General features: G+C 39.8%; 1 protein-coding gene across 1 annotated transcript in view; it reads right to left on the bottom strand.

Moving 5' to 3' along the window:
- TMC1 (transmembrane channel like 1) overlaps positions 1–22292 on the bottom strand; it is a 119689-nt gene that overhangs the window by 37898 nt on the left and 59499 nt on the right. The window contains exons 7-11 of the mRNA XM_053656415.1: positions 17204–17310; positions 14568–14666; positions 6429–6571; positions 2270–2414; positions 1073–1267 (exon numbers count right to left, since the gene is read on the bottom strand). Of these exons, the coding sequence (XP_053512390.1) occupies positions 1073–1267; positions 2270–2414; positions 6429–6571; positions 14568–14666; positions 17204–17310 (689 nt within the window). The remainder of the gene's footprint in view (positions 1–1072; positions 1268–2269; positions 2415–6428; positions 6572–14567; positions 14667–17203; positions 17311–22292) is intronic.

A 22292-nucleotide genomic window follows, 5' to 3' on the forward strand; every position in this document is an offset into this window, starting at 1 on the left:
TGTCTGCTGATTTAATCTCTTAAATGAATGGTCTCCCATCTCCAGTGTTACTTCTGAAATACCTAGAATGTTTTTGTTTGAAACTTTTGTTTTAAGCAGTTATACCATTTTCTGTCCAAAATTTTTAAAGAAAATTCTATACTTATGAAGAATTAATCTTTTTGGTTTATAAGCTTGTACATAAATTTCAGTATGGGAAGTTCATGCTTCCCACAGGCTAAATGCACCCAAAGTTTGAAAATGCCCAAGTTCAAAATGGTGTCACATTGTACACCGCAACATTTTATGAAAGAGAACAGGCCATAGGAACAACATATGATCAATGATTTTCTGATTCTAAGTATCTACCTCTAACCTCCCTTCTCTGACCGGATAAATGGGTAGATACTCTGAAGAAAAATCAGCATCATAATATTTAATTCCTGGCAAAGATCTGGCCTTCCTCATTTGAATAGCATTCAGAGAAAGAGGAAATGGGGCAGAGGAGGAGAAAATGGGTACAGCGAGTTAGGCTGCTAGTGAAAAACAGAAAGAAGCTCAGACTTGCCCCAAGTGAGGGAGGCAATCTGAATGTGTCCATGGCATAAGAACAGCAATCAAGGACATTATCACTGCTGCTTCAGAGAATGCAGGCAACAATGGCCTCTTTCCATGGCAAATGCTGGATCTACAGGGAAATCAACATACAGCCATGAAAAGAGTATGCAGCTTGAAACCAAGATTCCTACGTTTTAACGCTCCCTTTTCTCCATGGTTCTGTGACCCCAAACGCATCACCTAATCTCCTGAGATTCATTATCCCATTTGTAAAATGTACTGCTTGGAATAGATGTGTGTGAATATCTCTTCCAACTACAACTTTCCAGAATGTCCCAAAATTAAAAACAGACAGACAGATTTGCAAATAAGGCTGGAATAGTGTAGAATATGTGAGACAGGGTTGGTTAACTCACAGAACAGGCTGAAGGGGATAGGTAGAGAGTGGCCTTATTTAATATTCCACCATAGAAACATAACCCACAAAATCACAAGTGTCAGGTTCTAAGCACATAGAAAGCATGCAGAGACGAACTTCATTTTTTTCCCACCACCCAAGGGTGTCGGGATCTTGCTGTGCAAATTCCTGGGATCGCTTCACAGCCCAAAAGATGAGGTATCCACTCCCGGCAAGTGTTAGAAACACGAAGAAGTTAGCAAGGAACCTCAGGAATCTAATTAAGTGGACGTTTTCTTCTACTTGGGCTGCTCTTTCTTCTATTATAGCTTCCTGTAACCAGGAAAACCAGAAACAAAAAGAGAAATATCTGAACTACAAAAATATCATAAGTGCAGAAATTAATTTTGCTAACATCAGAACATGAACAATAAAAATAAACTAAATCTGGGATTCTACAAACCAGTGAACCTTGCTGGCAAGTGAGAACAAGTGAGAGAAAGGAGTAATTCTTACAAAGTCTGATTGATCTAATAGGATAGTCTTCATTCTAAATTCTCTTTCAGTACAGTTTTTTTCATCCTTATCCAAGGTTATGTATGTTGATTTTAGAAAGAGGAGTAGAGGGAGAGAGAGAGAGGAACATCTGTTGGTTGCATCCTCCACATGCTCTGACTGGGGATTAAACCTGCAACCTTTTGGTGAACCAATGATACTCAACCAACTGAGCCACCTGGCCATAGCCTAGTACAGTTTTTTTTAAAGCTATAAAATAACATTTTGAAGTAATTTTATTTTATTTTTTTAAGTACATGGTTTTTTAAAGCTTTTATTTATTTTTATTTTTAGAGAGAGGGGAAGTAAGGGAGAAAGAGAGTGGAAGAACCATCAATGTATGGTTGCCTCTCACATGCCACCTACTGGGGACCTGGCCCACAACCTAGGCATGTGACCTAGACTGGGAATAGAACTGGTGACTCTTTGGTTTGCAGGCCTGTGCTCAATCCACTCAGCCACACCAGCCAGGGCTAAAATCATTTTTGATAGTGAGCATGATTCTATTATGTAAACTATCTGATTATGATTACTAATGGCTGCCTATTTTAAGCCAATAGTATTATTTAATTAGCAAATTTAGAGAAAAAATAGTTTTGTCATGGGTCATTAGATATTTTTTAGCCATAATCAGAATGTTGCCCAGATCTCAATAGGCAGAAATAATAAATTGATCTTTTTTTTACCTGTCACGATACTTTGCTATCTAGAACACATGGAATGGCTTCAATTTTACTCTTAGAAATGCAAAGGAAAGCCTCTTGAAGGTGGTGTCTTTACCTTAAAGTTCATTGTGATGGAATTGAATTTGTTGTCTGCTGTTTCAGGGTTGCCAATCAGGTAGTCCCAGCTGGTGAACACCTTCCAGCTGAAGTTGAAAGTGTTGTCATCGCCACCCCCATCATCACCAATACCTTTTGTCATCCTATAAAAACAGGAAGTTTAATCCAACAAGCAGAATATGAAAAGGAGAGAGAGAGGGGATAGAAGTGTTAAACATCATCATAATTATAGGTAAATTGGAGAAGCAATACCTAAAAGATATATTTTCAAACAAGGTTTTTTAATTACCAGAAAATAGAAGTTTATTTTTAAATTTTGTTTGAATTTTTAAAATGTGCATCTATGAAGCATTCAAGATTAAAAGGCCAGTAAGAATTAATGATTTTAACAATTAAATAGGTCATATAAAGTACATATTTTTAAAATAATTTTCCTAAACTGTTGTCTTGGCATCATATACTTGGCTTTAACCATTTTGTGGAATAAGGCTGTCTTTAGACATCTGAGGAAATCTATTGGGTCCCTCCCCAGGAAAAAGTACTAGTAGACTCTAAAACTGTTATATACAACTTTACTTGGTTACCAGACACCCTGAAGCTTAGGGACGGACTAACCCAGGTCAGGTCAGGAAATAACTGCATATGTTTCAATTCACCCTAGACTCTCCTCCCAAAGAATGGTTATACTGAATGCATGAAACTTCTCCACATTCTACAACTCTTGACCAAAAATCAAGATTTTTATACAACCTTAATGACAAGTAGTTACATGTATCCTAAGCAGTGATTTAATTTTTTTGGTTAAAAAGTTTAAAATGTATTTACTTACAATTTCATTTTATTGGTTAGAGAACTATATTCTACTTACTCTACTTCCTTTTCCCCCTATTACTATAAATAGCAAAACTGAAGTTTCATATTATACACATAAAATGGTCCCATAAAGTTTTGGTTTTTAAAATACCACAGTGATATGGAACTGAAAAAGAAAGGGGCACAATGACAGAAAGCTGACATCATGGGTTGGCAGGCATCTCTAAGGTCATCTAAATTCCCCCACTCTCCCTACCCCTTATGAAAGTTTATATATTTCAAATGGGCTAATGTGTTATAAAAATAACCAAATATAATTATTCCTTACATCAATCTATCACTTCACCCTTTGCAAATGGCATTTAGGAGTATTATCATTCATGTGTATTTGCTTTTAATATGTATGCAACTTTTGACTACAAAAGTCTATACACTTCAGATATTGTTAGTAATGTACACTGCCCTCAAAGGAAGAAGAGAAGAAAGGAGGGAAGAAAGGAAGGGAGGAAAATGAGAACAAGGGGCCTAAAACTGTGGTGACCAACCTTCTTGGTTTGCTAGGGACCAAGTGCGTTTACAGGACACTGGACTTTCAGTTCTTAAGCCAAGGAGAATCCTGGGTCAACAAAGTTAGCTACTCCACCTTTAAACCTCAAAATATTTTCTTGGGTTTCTAACTCATATTACCTTCCAGTATCCATATTAGGTAATTAAAAGTAGATATTTGCCACCATTTTGTAGATGAGGATGCTGAGACAAACAGTAAGGGCAAGATGCCAAAGTCCATCAGTACCTAATTGATTTTAGAACCCAGATTCCTTTCTACGTGTTGAGTAATGTAACCTATAAATCCACTCATGTTTACTCCAAGAAGATAAGTCTTATCAGGACGGGGAGGAAGGGGAGCAGGTGACAAATGACTCGGTACAATCAATTATAGTTCATCAATTCTTTTTCTTTTTTTTAAAATTGTTGTTGAAATACAGGTTTCTGTCTTTTATTCCCATCCCACCCCTCCCCACCAGGGCTCATCAATTCTTTTTCTACCAAGCCTTGCTCTCATAGCTCGGAGTGGGTGGGAGTCATGAATTGCTTTGAAACTGTCTTGCCACACAAGTCAATGAGTTTAAACTACTGGCCAATCAGGTAACAACCAAAGATCCACGACAGAGGAAAGGAACAAAATCAGGTTGCTTTAACTGGCCTAACACAAGTGACTCTGAGGGAAAATGTGGATGTGGTGCCCTGCAGGTATCCAAAATGGCATCTTCAAGGTAGACGGAAAAAAAAACGCCATTTCCTGTAGGATAGCGTTTTCCAATCTGGTCACCACCAGCAATGTGTGGTTCCTGAGCACTTGAAATGTGAGCATATAAAATACATACAACATTTCAAAGACCCAGCACTAAAATTTTTTTCAATAATAATTTTATTTTAATTATGTGAAAATAATCATTTGTATACTGAGTTAAATAAAATATACTATTAAAATTAATTTTACCTGTGTATTTATTTAATATAGCTACTAGAAAATTTTAAGTGAGATATGTGGTTCATCTTGTGCTTCTTTGCACAATGCTGTTCTATAACCTCTAAGTTCACCTGCTAGAAAACTATTTTAATGAATACAAAAATCCATTCATGTACAACTGCAAAACCACATGTGACTGCCCTCCCACTGGGGTTCTCAGGTGACCTCAACTCCTACCATGTTGGCTCTTTGATTCTCTAATAATCCTATGGATTATAACCCTAACAAAATTATTAACATTTATCCATTACTTACCACCAGCCAGTCATGTTCTCAGTGCTTTTAGGTATTAACTCATTTAGTCCTCAGAGTCATCCAAAGACCAAGGTGTTATTACAACTCTTAAAATGGGAAGCTAGAGAACAGAACACTTGTGCAATCTGTCAAAGGTCTTTTAGTACATGAAAGACCTGGGATTTGAACCATGCAGAACAGCTGTGAAGCCCACCAGGATGCACAGCATCTGCAGAGTCGCTAAAAGAAGCTGAATAACTGGACATACACAAACATGCTCCCCAGTGACTAAGGAGCCTGAAAGAGCAACACAAAAACAATACTCAGGAGGCCTCGGTAATGTAACTGGCAACCTTGACTTTAGGCTCGCCAAATCAAAATGGTTAAAGACTAGAAATAGCTTTATTTGGGAATGTGGTAGGATTTATCAGGTAGCTAGATACCTAATATTTAGGATCTCTCATTACATTTGGACAGTACATAAATATTTTGATGTGGGGTATCTATTAAGGCTTTTTTCATGACTTGAAAGGCCGTGAAAGCTAAATATGAAAGTGTTCTTCGGTGGAACCAGTTAAGTATGACAGGGACAAGACACAAAGCATGTCACAGATGGGTCCAGAGCTCCTGCTGAGTGTGACTTGGACCCTTAGGCAGAGATCCTTCCCTGAAATGAAGCCAATGGCCCATTCAGGCTGTGCAGAGTCAAATAAAAGAGCTGGCACATTAACTGAGGTGTCTCAACTCCTCCTCAGAGAATTGCCTAAAGGGTAGGTCATTCACAGCCCCAAACAGCTGGGCTGGGTGTCTGCAGTGTCTTTAAGCAGAATATTATAAATACAGGATGGGGGAAAAAGTAGGTTTATAGTCATATGTTCGTGAAACAGAGTTTATTCTTGTATTATTATTTATCAATTATTGTGTTATTTTCCACACGGACAGCTGTAAACCTATTTTGCCCCAGTCTGTATATTTCAGACAGAGAGAAAAATGAACCATTGTTTCATCAGTTCCCCAATAAAGTTCTTCCTCATGCTCTAATAAATCCTTTCCAAGACAAACCATGATTATACATTTGATCATGATGATCTCATATGGGGCCATTTGTTTTTGCTGCCTTACGCAGCTGAATATTTTTGGATGAGTGATTATTCTGGCTTTAAAACACACACACACACACACACACGAACAGAGAACAACAGATTCTGCCTATTGAACTGATTCTGCGAGTCACAAACTTCTCTGTACACAAAATGAGGGGTCAGCAGCTGTTTCCCTGTCTTGTTTGCAACACTGATTCACACTCTGAAGTACAAAGAGGCACATTATAAAAATATGCTCAAACCCAGGATGGGCTCACAGCCATCAGTGCAGCCCAGTGAGATGAGCCAAAGGCCTGTGCTTGTGTTCAACTCTTTCATTTGGAGGATGTAGCAGTCTAACATTAGTGTCAGTATTAAAGTAACATTTTATCTCACAGACTCTGCATCCTCTAAATGTAAACCAAAAAAATTACATCCATTCTTCCATTCGATTCTGGAAATCATTGCTTGCTTTGCAAAAGACCAATGAAACTTACTCTTTAAGGACAACCACAAAGCTGTATCCAATGCACATGATCCCCACCAGAAAATAGGAGAGCGGCAACCTGAAATTCATCCATCCAATTGTGCGTTTATTGTCGTAATAGCCATAAAAGAGGACGGAATATTGCGCCAAGCCCTAAAATCCAACAATAAAGCCACTTAACAGATGTTGTATAGAGCAACTCAAAAAAAAAGATCAATTTTTAAGAGAAATGACATCCATTTTCAAACTTCGGAGATGGCTCTGACTGGGGCCCTATTGTTTTGCTTCACAGAGTGAATGTTTCAGCTGCCACATTGATTGGCAGTCTCTTGGTTTACTCAAAATTCAGGGACTTCTAAATAGACCCATTTTTTCATCAAATATAGGTTTGCTCAGCTGTGGAGGCATTACAATGAAATGTCCATTGACTGAAACATGAAAACAGAATAAAAACAGACTCGTGGATAGAGAATAGACTGACAGCTGTCAAAGGGGAGGGGTTGTGGGGTTGGGTGAAAAGATGAAGGAATTAAGCAAAAAAAGACAGACAGAAAGAAAAGAAATGAAAAAACTCATAGATACAGATAACAGCCTGGTGGTAACCAGAAGGGAAAAGAGGTAGGGGAGATAGTAGAAGGGAAAGGTGGAGATAAATGGTGAAGGAAAAAGACTTGACTTTAGGGCAATGAACACACAATAAAATATACAGTTGCTATGTTATAGTGTTGTACAACTGAAACCAATATAATTTTACTAACTTATGTTGCCCCCAAAAATTCAATTTAAAAACATATTTCATAGTGACGTTAAATTTATAATTTTAAGAGCTTGCTTAATATGGAGGGAAGGTCTGAAACATGCTTCCCCAGGTTATTATGGCAGGTTTCCCCTCCCAGGCACAGCCGCAGTTGGATTGGTTCTCTTAAAACACAGACGCTCTTAGTCCAGATGAGGAGCAGGTGAGAGGACACTGTGCAACCTGCACAACCTTCTATTCATCAAGACCATTACAGCATTCTCTCCTAACAAGCATGTTTATTTATGTAATTATATGCTTTTTCCTAAAAATCAGCCACCAGGGTTGGAATCACCACTTCCCAAAGCTGCCTGCATGGGACATACACAGAACATTGGTGTATTCTGATGCTGCTTCCTTTATAGTATTTTCATCTTTCTCGTCTCTTGTCCACTGTGTTTTTTGCTCTCAGTGTGGAACCATTGTTTCTGTATTGCTGTATATCTACTTCCAGAGCTCTTCTCTGATTTCATCTCTCTGCAATAACTTAAAGTTACTATGCCTTGTAAAGTGAGGAGACAGTAACTTGCTAATGCAGGGCTTCCTCTTTAGGTTGTGTGTCATCTCTTGAATCTTAGAAAATCCAACTGTCTGATTTGAACATCATTTATACCAAGCCAGGGACTTTGAAACCTACTGTTGAAAAGGGAAGAGAGAAAGTAAGTGGGGGTAGGGTGGAAAAGAAGGAAGAAGTGCCCTGGATGCTAATTTCCAAAGGAAGAATTAAGAGAGGTTATTTAGAAAATTGCCTTAAACAAAGATGGTGCCTAGCTGAAATCAGAGGCCAATAGAGATCTAGAAAAACTGTTGCTTTCCAAATTTGCAGCAAATTTGTCCCCACCCCACCCCACTAATTCTTTGCAAGAATTAGCAGTGGTGCGGTCAGGGGTGGGGATGGGGGGTGGAAATCTCCAGAAAAATCTCAGAAGAGCTCATGGGCTTAAGTAGGGTTGGGATGGGATAGGAGGGTTATAGATAAAAGCCAAACTGGTTCCTTGCACCTTATTTGGCTGTACCTTCATTTTCCAGCTCAAGAAAAAAAATAAATCCAACCCTAAAAGATAATTTGGGGCTAAATAACTCATAGAAACACCAAATAGGAGAAGCAAGAGGCTTAATCTTGTACTGAAGATAGGAAACCAAATAGACCCGAATTGGCCAACAGGCTGAGACCCAGAAATCTTCCCAGGAGAATAATCACTGGGAGGATTTCCCTGCCCTTGGTTCCATGACATCTTCTTCTTTCACGTTTTCTAGGTAAGGTCTCTGCTTCTTCTCAGCTATTTTAAATCCGATCTCCTTCCACCCTGTCCAGAACCTTCAAACCAGCCCTCCTGTCCCCAGGGAACAATAACTAGCAGAACCTGGAAAGTACAGGGACTTGGCCCCTTGTCTAGTGTAGAAAGATTCTGATCTACTTCCTTTTTTGTAACTGTAAGGCATTCACTTTACACGCTCCTCTGCTATTCCCTGTAACTGACCCTTACCTCCTTTCCTCGTTCCCATCCTGACGCCTGGTGATAAGGGTTGCAGTAATAATACCAATCGGTAAGTTTTGCTGAGCACTTAGCATTTACAGAAAACCTGACTTCATCTCACAGAATCCTCACAAGAACCCCATGAAGTTGCTACTGTTCAGGGGGAACAGTTTTCCTCAACTTTTGATGTGTTCTTTCATATGTCAAAGACCCATAAACTTATCGCTCTGCCTCCTCCTGAGAGAGTATGTGCCGTGCTCTACCCGGCAGGGCAAGGCCTTTTCTAGGCTAGGGCTGCTGGACAGAAATGCCTCACTGGGAGGCCCATTTGCCTCCAAAAATACACCACACTATTTAATATCTGCTTTAACAATAATAAAGGTACCATGTTGACCTCCACCTCTGCCTTACTTCTGGTTAGCACACAAGCTGGTTGGATGGGGCAGGGTGGGGGGGTTATTTACTGCCCCATCCCCACATACACACCTCCCCGCCCAATTCAGATGAAGAAACTGAGCCTTAGAGATATTAAGTAATTTATGCAACTTCACATAGCTACTGAATGACTGAGTCTGAGCTTGAACTGGGTCGGTCCAATTCAAATCCTCTATACTTAACCACCGTGCTATGTTGCTTCTCCTGTGTTTTCTTTGTCTCCCAGGCCTGGTGTCATGCTGGTTCCTTATCTTCCCAGTAAACCAAAGACAAGGAAACACTACCAGCTCAGCAGGGACCTTTGACCTGTACTCCTGAATCAGTCCCTGGTGGAGCCAAGTCCTCTTAGAAAAGACCGAGGTACCCTCCCTGCAAAGATTTCACTGGGCCTCATTCCCACACTTATAAACATTGCAATCTGACATCTTTATCTAATTCACAATGACAGTATTAGGATTAAAAGACACCTCCAAAACAGCATGAAAGGAAAAACATAACAAGCATCTGGTGAACTTGTTATGTTAGCACAATAGCTACTGGGGCAGCTAGCGCATCTGGTGTACGTACCACTCAACATATGTTCAGTGGCTGGCACTTCATAAGTGTTAGATCATATCCAAAGTGGTAAGGGTCCTGCTTGTTTTTGAATCCTGATTACTTTACAAACAGTTCTTCAGTTTATCTGTTGCTACATATGCAGTTAAGTATGTCAGCTGAAAGAGGCATTATTGAAGAGTGCAATTTTAAAGACCTTTTACCCAATCCATTTTCCATTTTGGGGGAGTGGCTTTAAACACAAGTTGAAAGGCTTATCAGAGGAACACTCCTCTCCTTCCACTCAGCTGGCCCACCACACTTCATGCATTTTTCTTCTTTTCTTAAAACTCCAACAGCAGAAATCTGGAAGTGACTAAAATAGCAAGAAATCCTAGCCCAGCCAAGGTTCTATTTGGTTTCCATGTCAGCATGCATGGCTTTCCATGTGGGAGCTCTTTCCCACCCCAAAATCTGTGTCAGAGAAATCACGGTCAGAGCCAAGTTTCAAACGAGCACAGTAAAGTCCTGTCCAAGTCTGGGTCCTAGGCTTCTGCACTCTATTCTGATCACCTATTCTGATCATTTCCCCTTCCTCACTTACAGTCATCCCACCTCCCCAATTCTCCTGCAACTAATACTGTTCTGGTGTGTATTTCCAAAGGACTCCTTGAAAATAAAACTGTGTTTGAACTGATGAAATATTCCTGAAAGATGTGTTCCTTCATACATGAATCATAAAAATCTCTCTTCTAAATGTGGTCAAGACAATAAGACATGAAGCAACTTAAGATAACAGATATGTCTGAGAGGAGATGCTCTCATTTGTGGAAGATCGTTACTTTAAAAAAGAAAAGCTGTTGGTGCTGGTAAAATAAAAAACTAAACTGCTATGTGTTCACATTCAGAATGTCTGTGACAAGTGTCCCTTGAGTACAGACCTCAAGGAAGAGTCATGGTAAAGTAGGCACGGAAGAGAAACTGGCTTTGAATGACGTGTTAGAGTAAAACAATTTGGCATTAAAGTCAGCCACATTTTGGCTTGAATTTCCGTGTCTCCTCTAACTATAAGTGCTGTCTTTGGCAAATTAACTTCTCTGAGTCCCAATTCCCTCAACTACACAATGATTATTGATTATCATCTTGAAGGGTTGTTATAAAATGTAAGTATATGGACCTGATTAACACATAAAAGGTGTTAATTTTTTCCCTCCTGCCCAAAAGAGCTTCCCCCACCTCCCACATCCATGAGGATGAGCAGAGCGGGGGAGGGAAAGCGGATATACCATTTATCCACATGCGATGTACAAGATGCCCTCAAGCTGGACAGCTAAATGCATTTTCCTTTATTCACAATTCGAATCTTTATTCATATGATCTCACTGTGTGATATCAGCTCAAGCTCCTTCCAAATTCCAAATCAGTTCTTTCTTCTCTTTCCCTGACAAGAATATCGAAACTATACAGTCTTTTCTTCTTTGTCATTTTTACATCATCCTTGCATCTCCAAGTATCTTGCCAACACATGCATCTTCTTCTTACTGACTTAAACTCCCTTTTCTAATTCTACAGCTTCAAATGATACCATTTCTGCTAATTTGAGTCAGAGCATACATGTTAGATAATCTCTCTATTTCTTACTATTTTAGTAAAATATATTTCCCCCTTATCAGTAAGATCCATCACTAGGTACTCAATAAAAGGAATAAAAATATGGTGCATTGTAAATGGTGACTTTGAGAAGCCATAAGACTGACTGACCTAGCATATATCAAATAGTAATTGACTACTATTAATTAAAAGGAATTTGGATGAGTTATGATACATGTGTATCAGTGAGAGAACACTGAGCCTCCAAGGAGATGCTCCATGGAGAAGGGAATTTCAGAAGGAAGTGTCAGGTTTCCAAAATGAAGATCAACAGAGAAACAGCTCCTTAAAACTTTCTGCACCTCCATCCTCCATCCTAAAGGTATCTCTGTCCCTTCTCATTTTGTAACCCCCTCTACCACAAGGGGTATCTATTAACTATGTTCTATTGTCTTTTCTGCTCTCTTCTCCTGTGTTTATATGCATTGTTAGCTAAGCTGGCACATTAATCTTAGATGCAACAAATGAATCTGTGCACTAATTAGACTGTTCAGGCACCAGTCATCTCTGTCCTGGGTCTGAAACATGTCTTTTCCCCTGGCATCTCTACAAGGGCAGCATTCTGAGTTTTCAGGGATCTCAAGGACATTTTGGTCAATGGTTTCCTCCATGGTGTCATGATGGATGGACTCATGGGCTGTCCACTTAGATCATCTTATAATAACAGAGCAGGTTCCTTTATGAGGTAATTGTTCACATGATCAAGTAGAGAACTCAGGCAAAAGTAAATATCAAATCTGTCATTCTACTTGGGAAGCTAATTTGGAAATTGCAGGTTTAGTATAAAAGGTAAAAATGGGGCCCAGCTGCTTCAACTCCTTCTTCGTTTGTGAGGAAGATAGAGCATTAAATGAAGTTAGTCTCTATGCCAGGAACGAAGGGTGAGAAGGCAATTGGAAATTAATAGAGAAAATTACTAATAGGAACAGGACATAGAGCACTAGACTAGGAGCTGCTCATTAGCCATAAAATCCCAAATGTTCACTTCTGCCACTTAGTTCCCCTAACTTTATAATGTGGGACAAGGGATGAAAGATCTCTAAGGACGCTTCTGCCTCTAAAAATCTCTTATTTTGTTATACATGGCAAACAATTGAGTGGTTACAGTATGCAGAAAAATTAAGAAAGCCTACAAGTGAATAATACCACTTTTGTTTTTCCTTGACGTTTTGATACTCCTTCACTGCCTTAGAATCATTTCCAGGCAGACTGAGAATGGTAGGGGAATGTTAATGTCACAGAAGCACTTCCTCCTCATCTTTTTTGACTGATCAATATCTTTCAAATCTCAAATGGACGTTTTCTGCAAAATGTTTTTAAAACTATTTTTTGTTTATTTAATTTTCAAAAGATTTAACTTATTTATTTTAGACAGGGGAAGAGAGGGAGAGAGAGAGGGAGAGAAACATCAATGTGTGTGTCTCTCATGCGCCCTCTACTGGGGACCTGGCCCGCAACCCTGACCCGCAACACTTTGGTTCACAGGCCAGCACCCAATCCACTGAGCTACCCCAGCCAGGGAACCAAACTTTTAATTTCAGTTATTTGACCAATGTATATGTCCTTAAACTTCAGAAATATGTTTAAAAATCAAAAGCCTTTTGTTCATATTTTTAGTTCTTCCTTTCTCTGATATGCCAAGCATCAGAAAATGCCAATGATGTTACTATTCTTACTCTTATTAACCAGACTTGAGTTTATTATCTTGCTAATCGGAGGAAGAGAACTGAGAAATCAAACTTATTTCAGGAGGGAGTAGTAATATATGTTTTTGGAAATTCACATAAGGGAGGGCAGGTAGAGAGAGAGAGATGGAAGAAGTAAGAAGTAATAAAAAAGGGGAAATGAATGTTAAGAAGGAAAGGCTAACTCAGAGGCCATCTACTATAAAAAAAAAAACAACAACAGATATTCCGAAGCAAAATATCAACCACCTTCTTGGGGCTCCCCAGTATCTTTTTCTTCATTTTGCTAACTTAGTACATAACACACTGTATCTTTCTTCTGATCTCATGAATGCCTTGAGGAAAAGAATCATGTCACATTTCATTCATCTTTATAAAACCAATGCATATTTATATTTTATAAATAAACATTGAATTGAAACAGAAATTCTAAATGACGGGTGATTTCAGATTTCAAATGCCACAGAGTAGGGCCTACCCCTATGCTTACTCTATATTTTGCCTTGTTTAGTGACAGACTGGAAACCTTTTTAAAGTTTACATTTTCTAGTGCTGCCAACATAAATTCATTTCTATGGGTCTTGTCTCAAGGCTCTACAAACCCTCCCCTTTGCTCAGATTGCCAATCGACGGGATTCATTGAGCCTCTGCTAGCTGAGGATATAAGGGTGTCTGAGGAGACAAAGCAGGTGTGCCCCATCTTTAGGAAGCTCACAATTTAGGGGTGTTGAGAATAGAATTCAAGACATAGGAAGCAGGCCTATTAACACTACAAATGTGAAGACTGCTCATTGTTTTCCTCTCCTTTCTTCATTCCCCATTTTACACAAAGTTTTATTTTCACTTGCTACTTGTCAAAAACTCCTTGAATTATCCATTCCCTGAGCTCTAATTTGCTACTTTTTCATCCACTACACTTTCAAACATCTCTAATCTTGACACTATTTTTAAAAGATCATGTGTCACAGACCTGAATCACACTCCAAAATGATTTTTCAATGGGCAGGGATAAGTTTCTATCGCAACAATAAAACTCACCCGGGGGAGTTCAAAGCGTAATACTCATTTTGGTACTACCATACAGTGATCCTTACTTGGGCACCACAACAGAGGGAACCTCATTTTAGCATTATTTAGAAGTTAGAATATGGTATTGGTGGTATTTAATATTTAGCTTTATTTGATATTGACTGTTCAGTAATATTAAATAGACTTGTTTAGGAAGTGAAGAGGTTAATATGTAATGTAAAAGCTCTCATTTTCTAAGAACCCAATGAGATTTCCAAAAAGCACTTTTGCAAACTCTTTCTTTGTTCTTTTCCAAAGCCAGAGATAAGGATATTTGCTTGAAGTCTTTGAACTCTGAGCTCACCTTCATTCGGTAATCTCCATTAATCATATTATCATATTACCAAACCTTATTCACTTTTTTTTTTCATTTTTTTTAAACAGGGGCAAAAACATCTCTCTTAAGACCTTCACTCAGCCCCAGCAAAGAAGTCCATGGGGTTTGAGAATTAAAAAAAAAAAACTCCATCGTCCTACTGACACAGCTGTGTAGAGACACTTACGTTGAAGTCATACAATACACCAAAATTCGCTGCAGACGCCTCTTCAGCTCTGGGAACTGTTTTTCTAGGTAAACTGCCATATGGCAAACCCCAGAGGTACTATAGGAAAAGGCAAAGAAACCAGTTAATAATTGGAAACAAAGTCTGAACCACACATGTGATCACAAATTGTTTTATTTAAAAATACTTCTGAAGCCTTTTCATGAGAACTGTGCATCTGCATGTGGGGTCCCATTTTCTGGGAATCTACTATTAAATTCAGAATTAGGAACAAAAGGAGTGCTAAGGACCCTGCATTTTGAGTTCAGTGGGCCACCGGCAGCTGGGCCAACCACATTGCCCAGAAGGCTACCCACCAACACCTTCAAACTGGTCTCATTTAGGAGAGGTCTGGAAAGGACAGAGTGGCCTTTGGGGACTCCAGTGTTCTAGAAAGTCATACCCCCCACATCTTCATATGGGATTGGGGTGGAAGAAGAATCTCTCCTTCATGTCAAGGAAGGGAACTCTCAAAAGAATCACTTGCAGAATTTGTGGATGACGACAAGGAGACTGACTGCGCCCTGATCATGATACTTGCCTCACCACTAATTCAGGTTTACTACCCTGATCTTGTGTTGTCATATTAGAAGGGAAGTTGCTAGGTGTGGAGCCAGTCGGTAAAAGGGCAAGAATAGTATCTTATGAGGAGCCTCGCTGAGAACTGGGAGAAGCACCCAGGGTGCACACATGGCTTGCCAAGCAGATGTTGCTTCTTTTATGAGATGAAAACTTCCCTTCCCCTGGGCTGGGGGTAGAGAATGAATGTGGATAGAGATCTGGGTGCAAAGCCTGACTGGCAATGGCTAGAAATCAGCCCCTAATCCCTCCTTCCACATGAGCTGCTCCGCTTTAATGGCAGTCCTTCAGCCCCTCGGCCTTCCTGGGACTGAGTAGAACAGAGGCTGAGGCCCACCTGCTCTGTCTCACCCCACAGCCAGGAGCCACAGAGGACCAAAACATTAGGATTTGCCCAGGGACACAGGAACTGGGGGGCAGAAAGGCATATGCACCACAAGAACACTGAGTGGGGCTGCTGGTATCTGAAAAAGGAGCCTTGTGAGCAGGACATGACCAGCCCTGGCCTCTGAGGTCCTATAAAGTTAACACAAGAGGTGCCCATCCTCTTCTGCTCTTTTGCTGGAGTTGGTAATCACTGCCCAGAAAACAGGATGCTCCTCAGCATCTAATCCAATTGGACACACATTAGCTCCTTCCACTACATGCTGGTAGGAATTCTGCAATTTCATGTAGTTGGAATGAATTAGCTACAACCTTTCATTTCCTCCACACGGAGGCAGCACCGGACGAGGGAAACAGTAAACGCTGCTGATAAATCTCCCTGGATCCGTACCCTGAGTCTGACACTAAGGAGCGCCATAGTAGCCAGTGGTGAGGTTTCAAGTTTCCTTAGAGAGATGAGCAAAAATAAAGCCAGGTTTAATTTGAAATAGATAAAATACACACATTCTGCTGTGTCACCTGAAAGTTTTTACTTTGGAGATCTGATCTGCGTCCGCTGTCTTCTACCAGCCAGATAGCTGTAGAAGCCCCGGAATTATCTCACAACTTATAAAACTAGTGGACTAGGGTGCAAAATCCAAAATAAATTCACTCTGGGATGCTAGCTAAATCCAATAAGCATTATAGACTCAATTTTTAAATTTTTTTTTTAAATGAGGGAACAAAAACTCTTTTAGAGTCTGTCTCATAAATTTGTTGTGAGGACCACTAAGTCAAAGGAAATGAAAATGTTTTGCACTTCTAACAAGCAAAAAACTCATTATGAATGTAAGGCACTGTCAATGTCATTATGCTGATAAGTGGCTGGATACAGAGGCGGGCCCTGCTTTAAGACCATGGACATATAAACTTACAACACCAACTCTGGCTGTTTTCAATGTTGCACAGATCAGACTGATTTTGAAATACCAGTACCTAAAAAGACCCTTTTCAGGTTAAATAAAGCCTAACTCAATTTTTGTGGGGTAAGCATCCAAAGAGCTCTGAGACATTTAACTTCACATGGGTGAGGGTTCCGACCTCACTCTTGTTTCTCAGCTTTAGCTGATTGTCCCCACGTCAGACACCCCATTGCATGTGTGTGTGTCTGTGTTATCCTACTTTATATCTAGAAAGAAATGGCTCTCTTTGTGTTTTTTTCACTACAGGAAAGCTGGATGCTATGAGTTGCATTAAGACACATTTCTTTCAAAGCGAACTTGGCAAAACAATTATGACTCACCTGATGTCAGAGCCTTCCTCTTGGGCAATGAAAATTTGAGAACAGGGACCACCTTGGGAATCTGACAGGAGCCACGAGCCTTTCCACATAATAATGTGCACATAAACAGACACATGACATTTTACATTTTGCATGACTTTAGGAGGTTCACAAACCTCTGGGAGCAAGGATTAGGACTTTTGGTCCAGGGGCACCATTTTGAAGTTTAATTTTGCCACAAATACTAAAACTCTAAGGGTGGCTATAACCAGTCGAAAATTATATTCTTAAAGAAAAAAGAGGTTTGCTAAGAGCATGATTGCATAAGAAACATGTTGCAGCATGTTTTATAGACGGGAAGTCAGAGTCTTACCTCTGGCAACATAATGAGGCTAAATGTCAGGACAAAGAGAACCATGTTTACTCCATACATCCATCTCATGAAGAGAAAATATGAAGCCACCGATGAGCCAAACTGACCTGTTAGAAAGAAAATTAAGGAGTTGAGGACTTCCAGTCATGATGACAGTGTAGTTAGATGTGGTACTCAAATCCTCCTACAACCACAACAAAATTACAAGTAACCTACAGAAAACTATTATTTAGATCCACCTGAAATCTAGCTGAAGATGCAGAGTGAGTTGTGTGTGGTAGACAAAAATCAGAAGGGATTTCTTGGTTGGAGAGGTTCCCCCCCGGAGGAGAGAGGGGACACAGCCCCATACCAAGGTTCCCAGCACAGAGTTTCAATGCCGGGAAGAAAAATCCTCATAACTTCTGGCTATAAAAATCAGCAGGATTGTGGCTGAGAGAGACAGAGGATTTCTAGTGTCCGAGGCAGTTCTACTTAAACAGCCCACATGGAATTACTCAGACTCACTCCCTCTGAGTTCCAGCACTGAAGCAGAAGCTTAAAAGGAGCCAGGGATATACAGGGAGGAACATAATTATCTGGCATCAGGGCGAGAGCTGGAGGTACGATAACTTTCTGCCAGATAAAATTGCTGGCAGATGCCATCATTCCTTTTCTGAGACCCCACCCCAGTGAGCTGGCAGATGGGTATCTCAGTCTCCACGAACCTGGCTCACACTGATTGCCTTGCCCGAGTGATTCCCTGAGGCCTTATCCCTCCCAACTTGTGGGCCCACCCAAGCTGTTTCTAGTGGCTTTCCCATACTAATGGCTTGTCTTGGCTCATGCTTCACATTTCTTAAAATTTCTCAAACAAGAAGAATCTGGCCTTAGTATTCCCCATACCTCTCATTAAGTGGCCCCAGACCTGACACTAGCAGCAGTTGGTCTTGGTTTTCAGACTGGCCCCACATGATTACCTCCAAGCCCAGCACAAGTAGAAGCCATCAGCACATCACTCTGTAGCTCATGCCCAGTGGTCCTGGGCAGAACACAGGTGGCAGCTGACCTTGGCCTGTACCTTCTGGGATGCCGCAGAGCCAGTGTGCCCAGTGCACAGCTTCAGATCATATCAAAGTACCACCCAATCACCTCCATAAGTGAAACACTCAAGGGGAAGACTCAGTGGGCACCAGAGCCCTGCTGAGGTAAGTCCTGCTCTGTGGTGTAGGCCCTGACATGGCTGATTGTCCACAGTGTTTGGAGGTCAATGGTGAGTGGCCATAGCCAGTCCTTACATGTGATCTGCCTGGGTAAACCCCTACCACTAATGTGCTGACAATAATCAAGGCCCAACTACAAGAGGAGGGTATACACAGCCCACACTGTGGGTGTACTTTGAGTATCCAGCTTGGGCGATAGGTGAGGCTGTTCCATTGGACCCTACAGGACACCTACTTGATTAGGCCATGCTATCCAGACAGGGAGACAGAACAAAACTCCAGAAAAAGAAACAAAATGGAGACAAATAATCTACTAGATGCACAGTTCAAAACACTGGTTATAAGGGTGCTGAATGAACTTTAAAAAAGACTACATGTACTTAGAATTTCAACAACGTAATAAAGGACATGAAAACAATAAAAAATGATCAGTCAGAAATAAATGATACACTAAGTGAAACAAAGAATAATTTATGGGGGATGAAGAGTAGAGTAGATGAAGCCAAGAATCAAAACAGCAATTTGAAATATAGGAAAGCAAAATACACCCAGTCAGAGCAGCAAATTGAATCCCCCCAAAATGAGGATAGTGTAAGAAGCCTCTGGGACAACTTTAAGCATACCAACGTTTGCATCATGGGGTGTCAGCAGGAGAGAGTGACAGAGAGCTAGATATTAAAAACTTATTTGAAAAATGACAAAAAACTCCCATAACTTGGTGAAGGAAATAGACATACAAGTCCAGGAAATGCAGAGAATCCCAAACAAGATGAACCCAAGAGGCCCACACCAAGAAACAGCATAATTAAAGTGGAAAAAGGTTAAAGACAAAGAGAGAATCTTAAAAGCCACAAGAGAAAGACAGTTAGTTATCTACAAGGGAGCTCCCTTAAGACTGTCACCTGATCATTTAACAGAAACATTGCAAGCCAGAAGGGAATGGCAAGAAATATTCAAAGTGATGAAAAGTAAAGATCTACTACCGAGGTTACTCTACCCAGCAAAGCTATCATTTAAAATTGAAGCACAAATAAAGAGCTTCCCAGACAAGAAAAAGCTAAAGGAGTTTATCACCACCAAACCAGTATTACAATAAATGTTAAAGCTTTTTTGAAGAAGAGGAAGAAGAAAAAAGATTTTTAAAAAGAAACAATTAAATGACAAAAAATACATATCTATCAACAACTAAATCTGAAAATCAAAATAAGTGAATGGATGGAACAGAAACTGACTCGTGAATGCAGGGAACATTTTGATGGTTGCTGGGTGCGTGTGTGTGGTGGTTTGGGGGATGGGTGAAAGAGGTGAGAAGATTGAGAAGTGGATTGCTGTGGATGGTCATGGGGATGTGGAATGCAGCATGGGGAGTGCTCCATAGTGTCCTACTGGCTGTCTGTGGTGTTGGATGGGTGCAGGGTTTGTCAGGATGATCACTTAGTAAGTTATACAACATATGGTCACTGGGGTGTACACCTAAAGCTAGTATGGTATTGTGTTTTTTAAGAAAAAAATAAACACTAAATAGTTGAAAGGACAAAACAAAAGTCATGCCTTGATGCCTTCCAAAATAAATCTGCTCCTTGTAACACATTCGCTCCTTTCATGTTATCGTCTCTGGCATTCTTTTCCTATCTAGGAAGAGAAAATACTAATCCCGAAGGAAGTGCACAGCTGCAGTTGTATAAAAGGATTATGACCCACAACTTAAGAGTCCATCCAAGAAAAAACTGCTTTTTGCTTGGCAGCTAAGATTGCCATCTGAAGAGCCCATTTTATTCCTTGCATTAATACAGTTAAGTGAACAAATGTATATAAAGTGGTCATGACTGCCTGGCCAGTAGTTAGCTATCACTATACATAATTATACACATTTGCTGTATTTCTTCCTCCTTTTTCATAGGCAAACAACACCCTTCTCAGAAAGTTGACCACGTCTCTTATAAATGGTTATCCTACAGACCATCCTGTGTTGTTTGCCACATTACTAATATTTTGTGAGTACAGCATAGAAGCTGAAGTTCATTCACCCACTTCACACATTTTTACTAAGTATACTCTATCAGGGATTATTTCAGTTTTGAAGGACAATATCACACACATGGTTATTGTCTTAATACAACTTACATTTTAGTGAGGTGTAAAACTAAAAATGGATCTGCCTTTTGACCCATCAAATCCACTGCTAGAATTATATCCTGAGAACCCTGAAACACCAATCCAAAAGAACCTATGCACCCCCATGTTCATAGCAGCACAATTTACAATAGCCGAGTGTTGGAAGCAACCTAGGTGCCCATCAGTAAATAAATGGATAAAAAAATTATGGTACATTCACACAATGGAATTCTATGCAGCAGAAAGAAAGAAGGAGCTCCTACCGTTTGTGACAGCATGGATGGATCCGGAGAGCATTATGTTAAGTGAAATAAGCCAAGTGGTGAAAGACAAATACCATATGATCTCACCTTTAACAGGAACCTAAACAACAAAACAAACAAACAAGCAAAATACAACCAAAGATACTGAAATAGAGAACAGACTGACAGTGACCAGAGAGGAGAGGGGAGAGAATTTCAGGGGGAAAGGGAAAGGATTTACAGAAACAAGTATAAAAAACACATGGACAAAAATTAGGCGGAGGGTGGAAATGAGAGAGAGGTGGGGATGGCTGGGGGGTGGGCTGAGATGGGATTCAAAGGCAGAAAACTGTATATGAACAACAATTAAAATAAAATAAAATTAAAAAAAAGAAAACTGAAAAACAAATATACAGGAATTTACATATTGAAAAATAAATATATTTATCATAATACATACTATATATCACACATTCCTATATACATCATACAGTATATGTGTATGACATATAATATATTAAATGTATATTATATATTATATGTATGTACATGATGATGAATAATACCTATGAATGAATTGTGTATGTACCATATATTATATAATATATGTAATATGACATGATTATATTACTATAACATTTTATATATTAATATGTAATATATATACACACATATATAGTTACAGCTAGATGCGTTCTACAAAGAGGAGGATAAGGTATTGAGAGGGGTTGCTTTAGACAGGTTGGTCAGAAAGGTAAATCAGAGAAGGTAACATTTGAACAGAGATCTGACATTGGAGGGAGAGGTAGAAATGCCACTGGCTGGAGAAGGGCAGCTCAGGCAGAGGAAAAAATGAAAACAAATATCACGAGGAAGGCAAGAACTCATGAAAACTGAGGACCAAACCTAAGGCCTGTGATGGGAACAACAAATAAGCCAAACCACAATCTGTAGGGCCTCCTAAGGCAATGACAGCAGTGAAGACTTTATTTTAAGTGTGATGAGAAATCACTGACAGGTGTTAAGCAACGGTGGATAGAGGACAGTTTTGATCTTTAAGAAATCACTTCAACTCTGGGGAATAAATTTGAAGAGGACAGGCAAAAATGTTTTATGAACTTACACCTGCCCCAAATGGTAAAAAGTGAGGTGATCTGTTCAATGCTTTTTGAATGACGAAAAAAATAAAAGCATTCTCTTAAATTAGAGAATGTCAAAGGAAGAATAAAACAGGAATTTGAAGTCTCAAGTGAAGATTTCATAGACTTACAAAAGCCTAAGCTCTTTTGATCTTCACTTAAATTTCATCATCAAGTTGCTCGTTTTCCCAGTCTTCCCAATTCTCATTTTCAGTTGCCCATGGAGAACAAGGAACAGCTTTGGCCAACTGCTGCATTAACCCCTTTGCCCTGTCTCATTCAGCTAAGCACCTCTGGTGACCATCGGCTTCCTTGAGCCAGCTGTCTCTGAAACATCATGGGAGGAGGAAGGTTCATGTGGAGCAAATTGCAGCCTCTGCTTACTAAGATG

The sequence above is a fragment of the Artibeus jamaicensis genome, unplaced genomic scaffold (genome assembly GCF_021234435.1).
Source record: "Artibeus jamaicensis isolate MK-2021 breed Jamaican fruit bat unplaced genomic scaffold, CSHL_Jam_final scaffold_1964, whole genome shotgun sequence".
In the NCBI taxonomy this organism is placed as follows: Eukaryota; Metazoa; Chordata; class Mammalia; order Chiroptera; family Phyllostomidae; genus Artibeus; species Artibeus jamaicensis.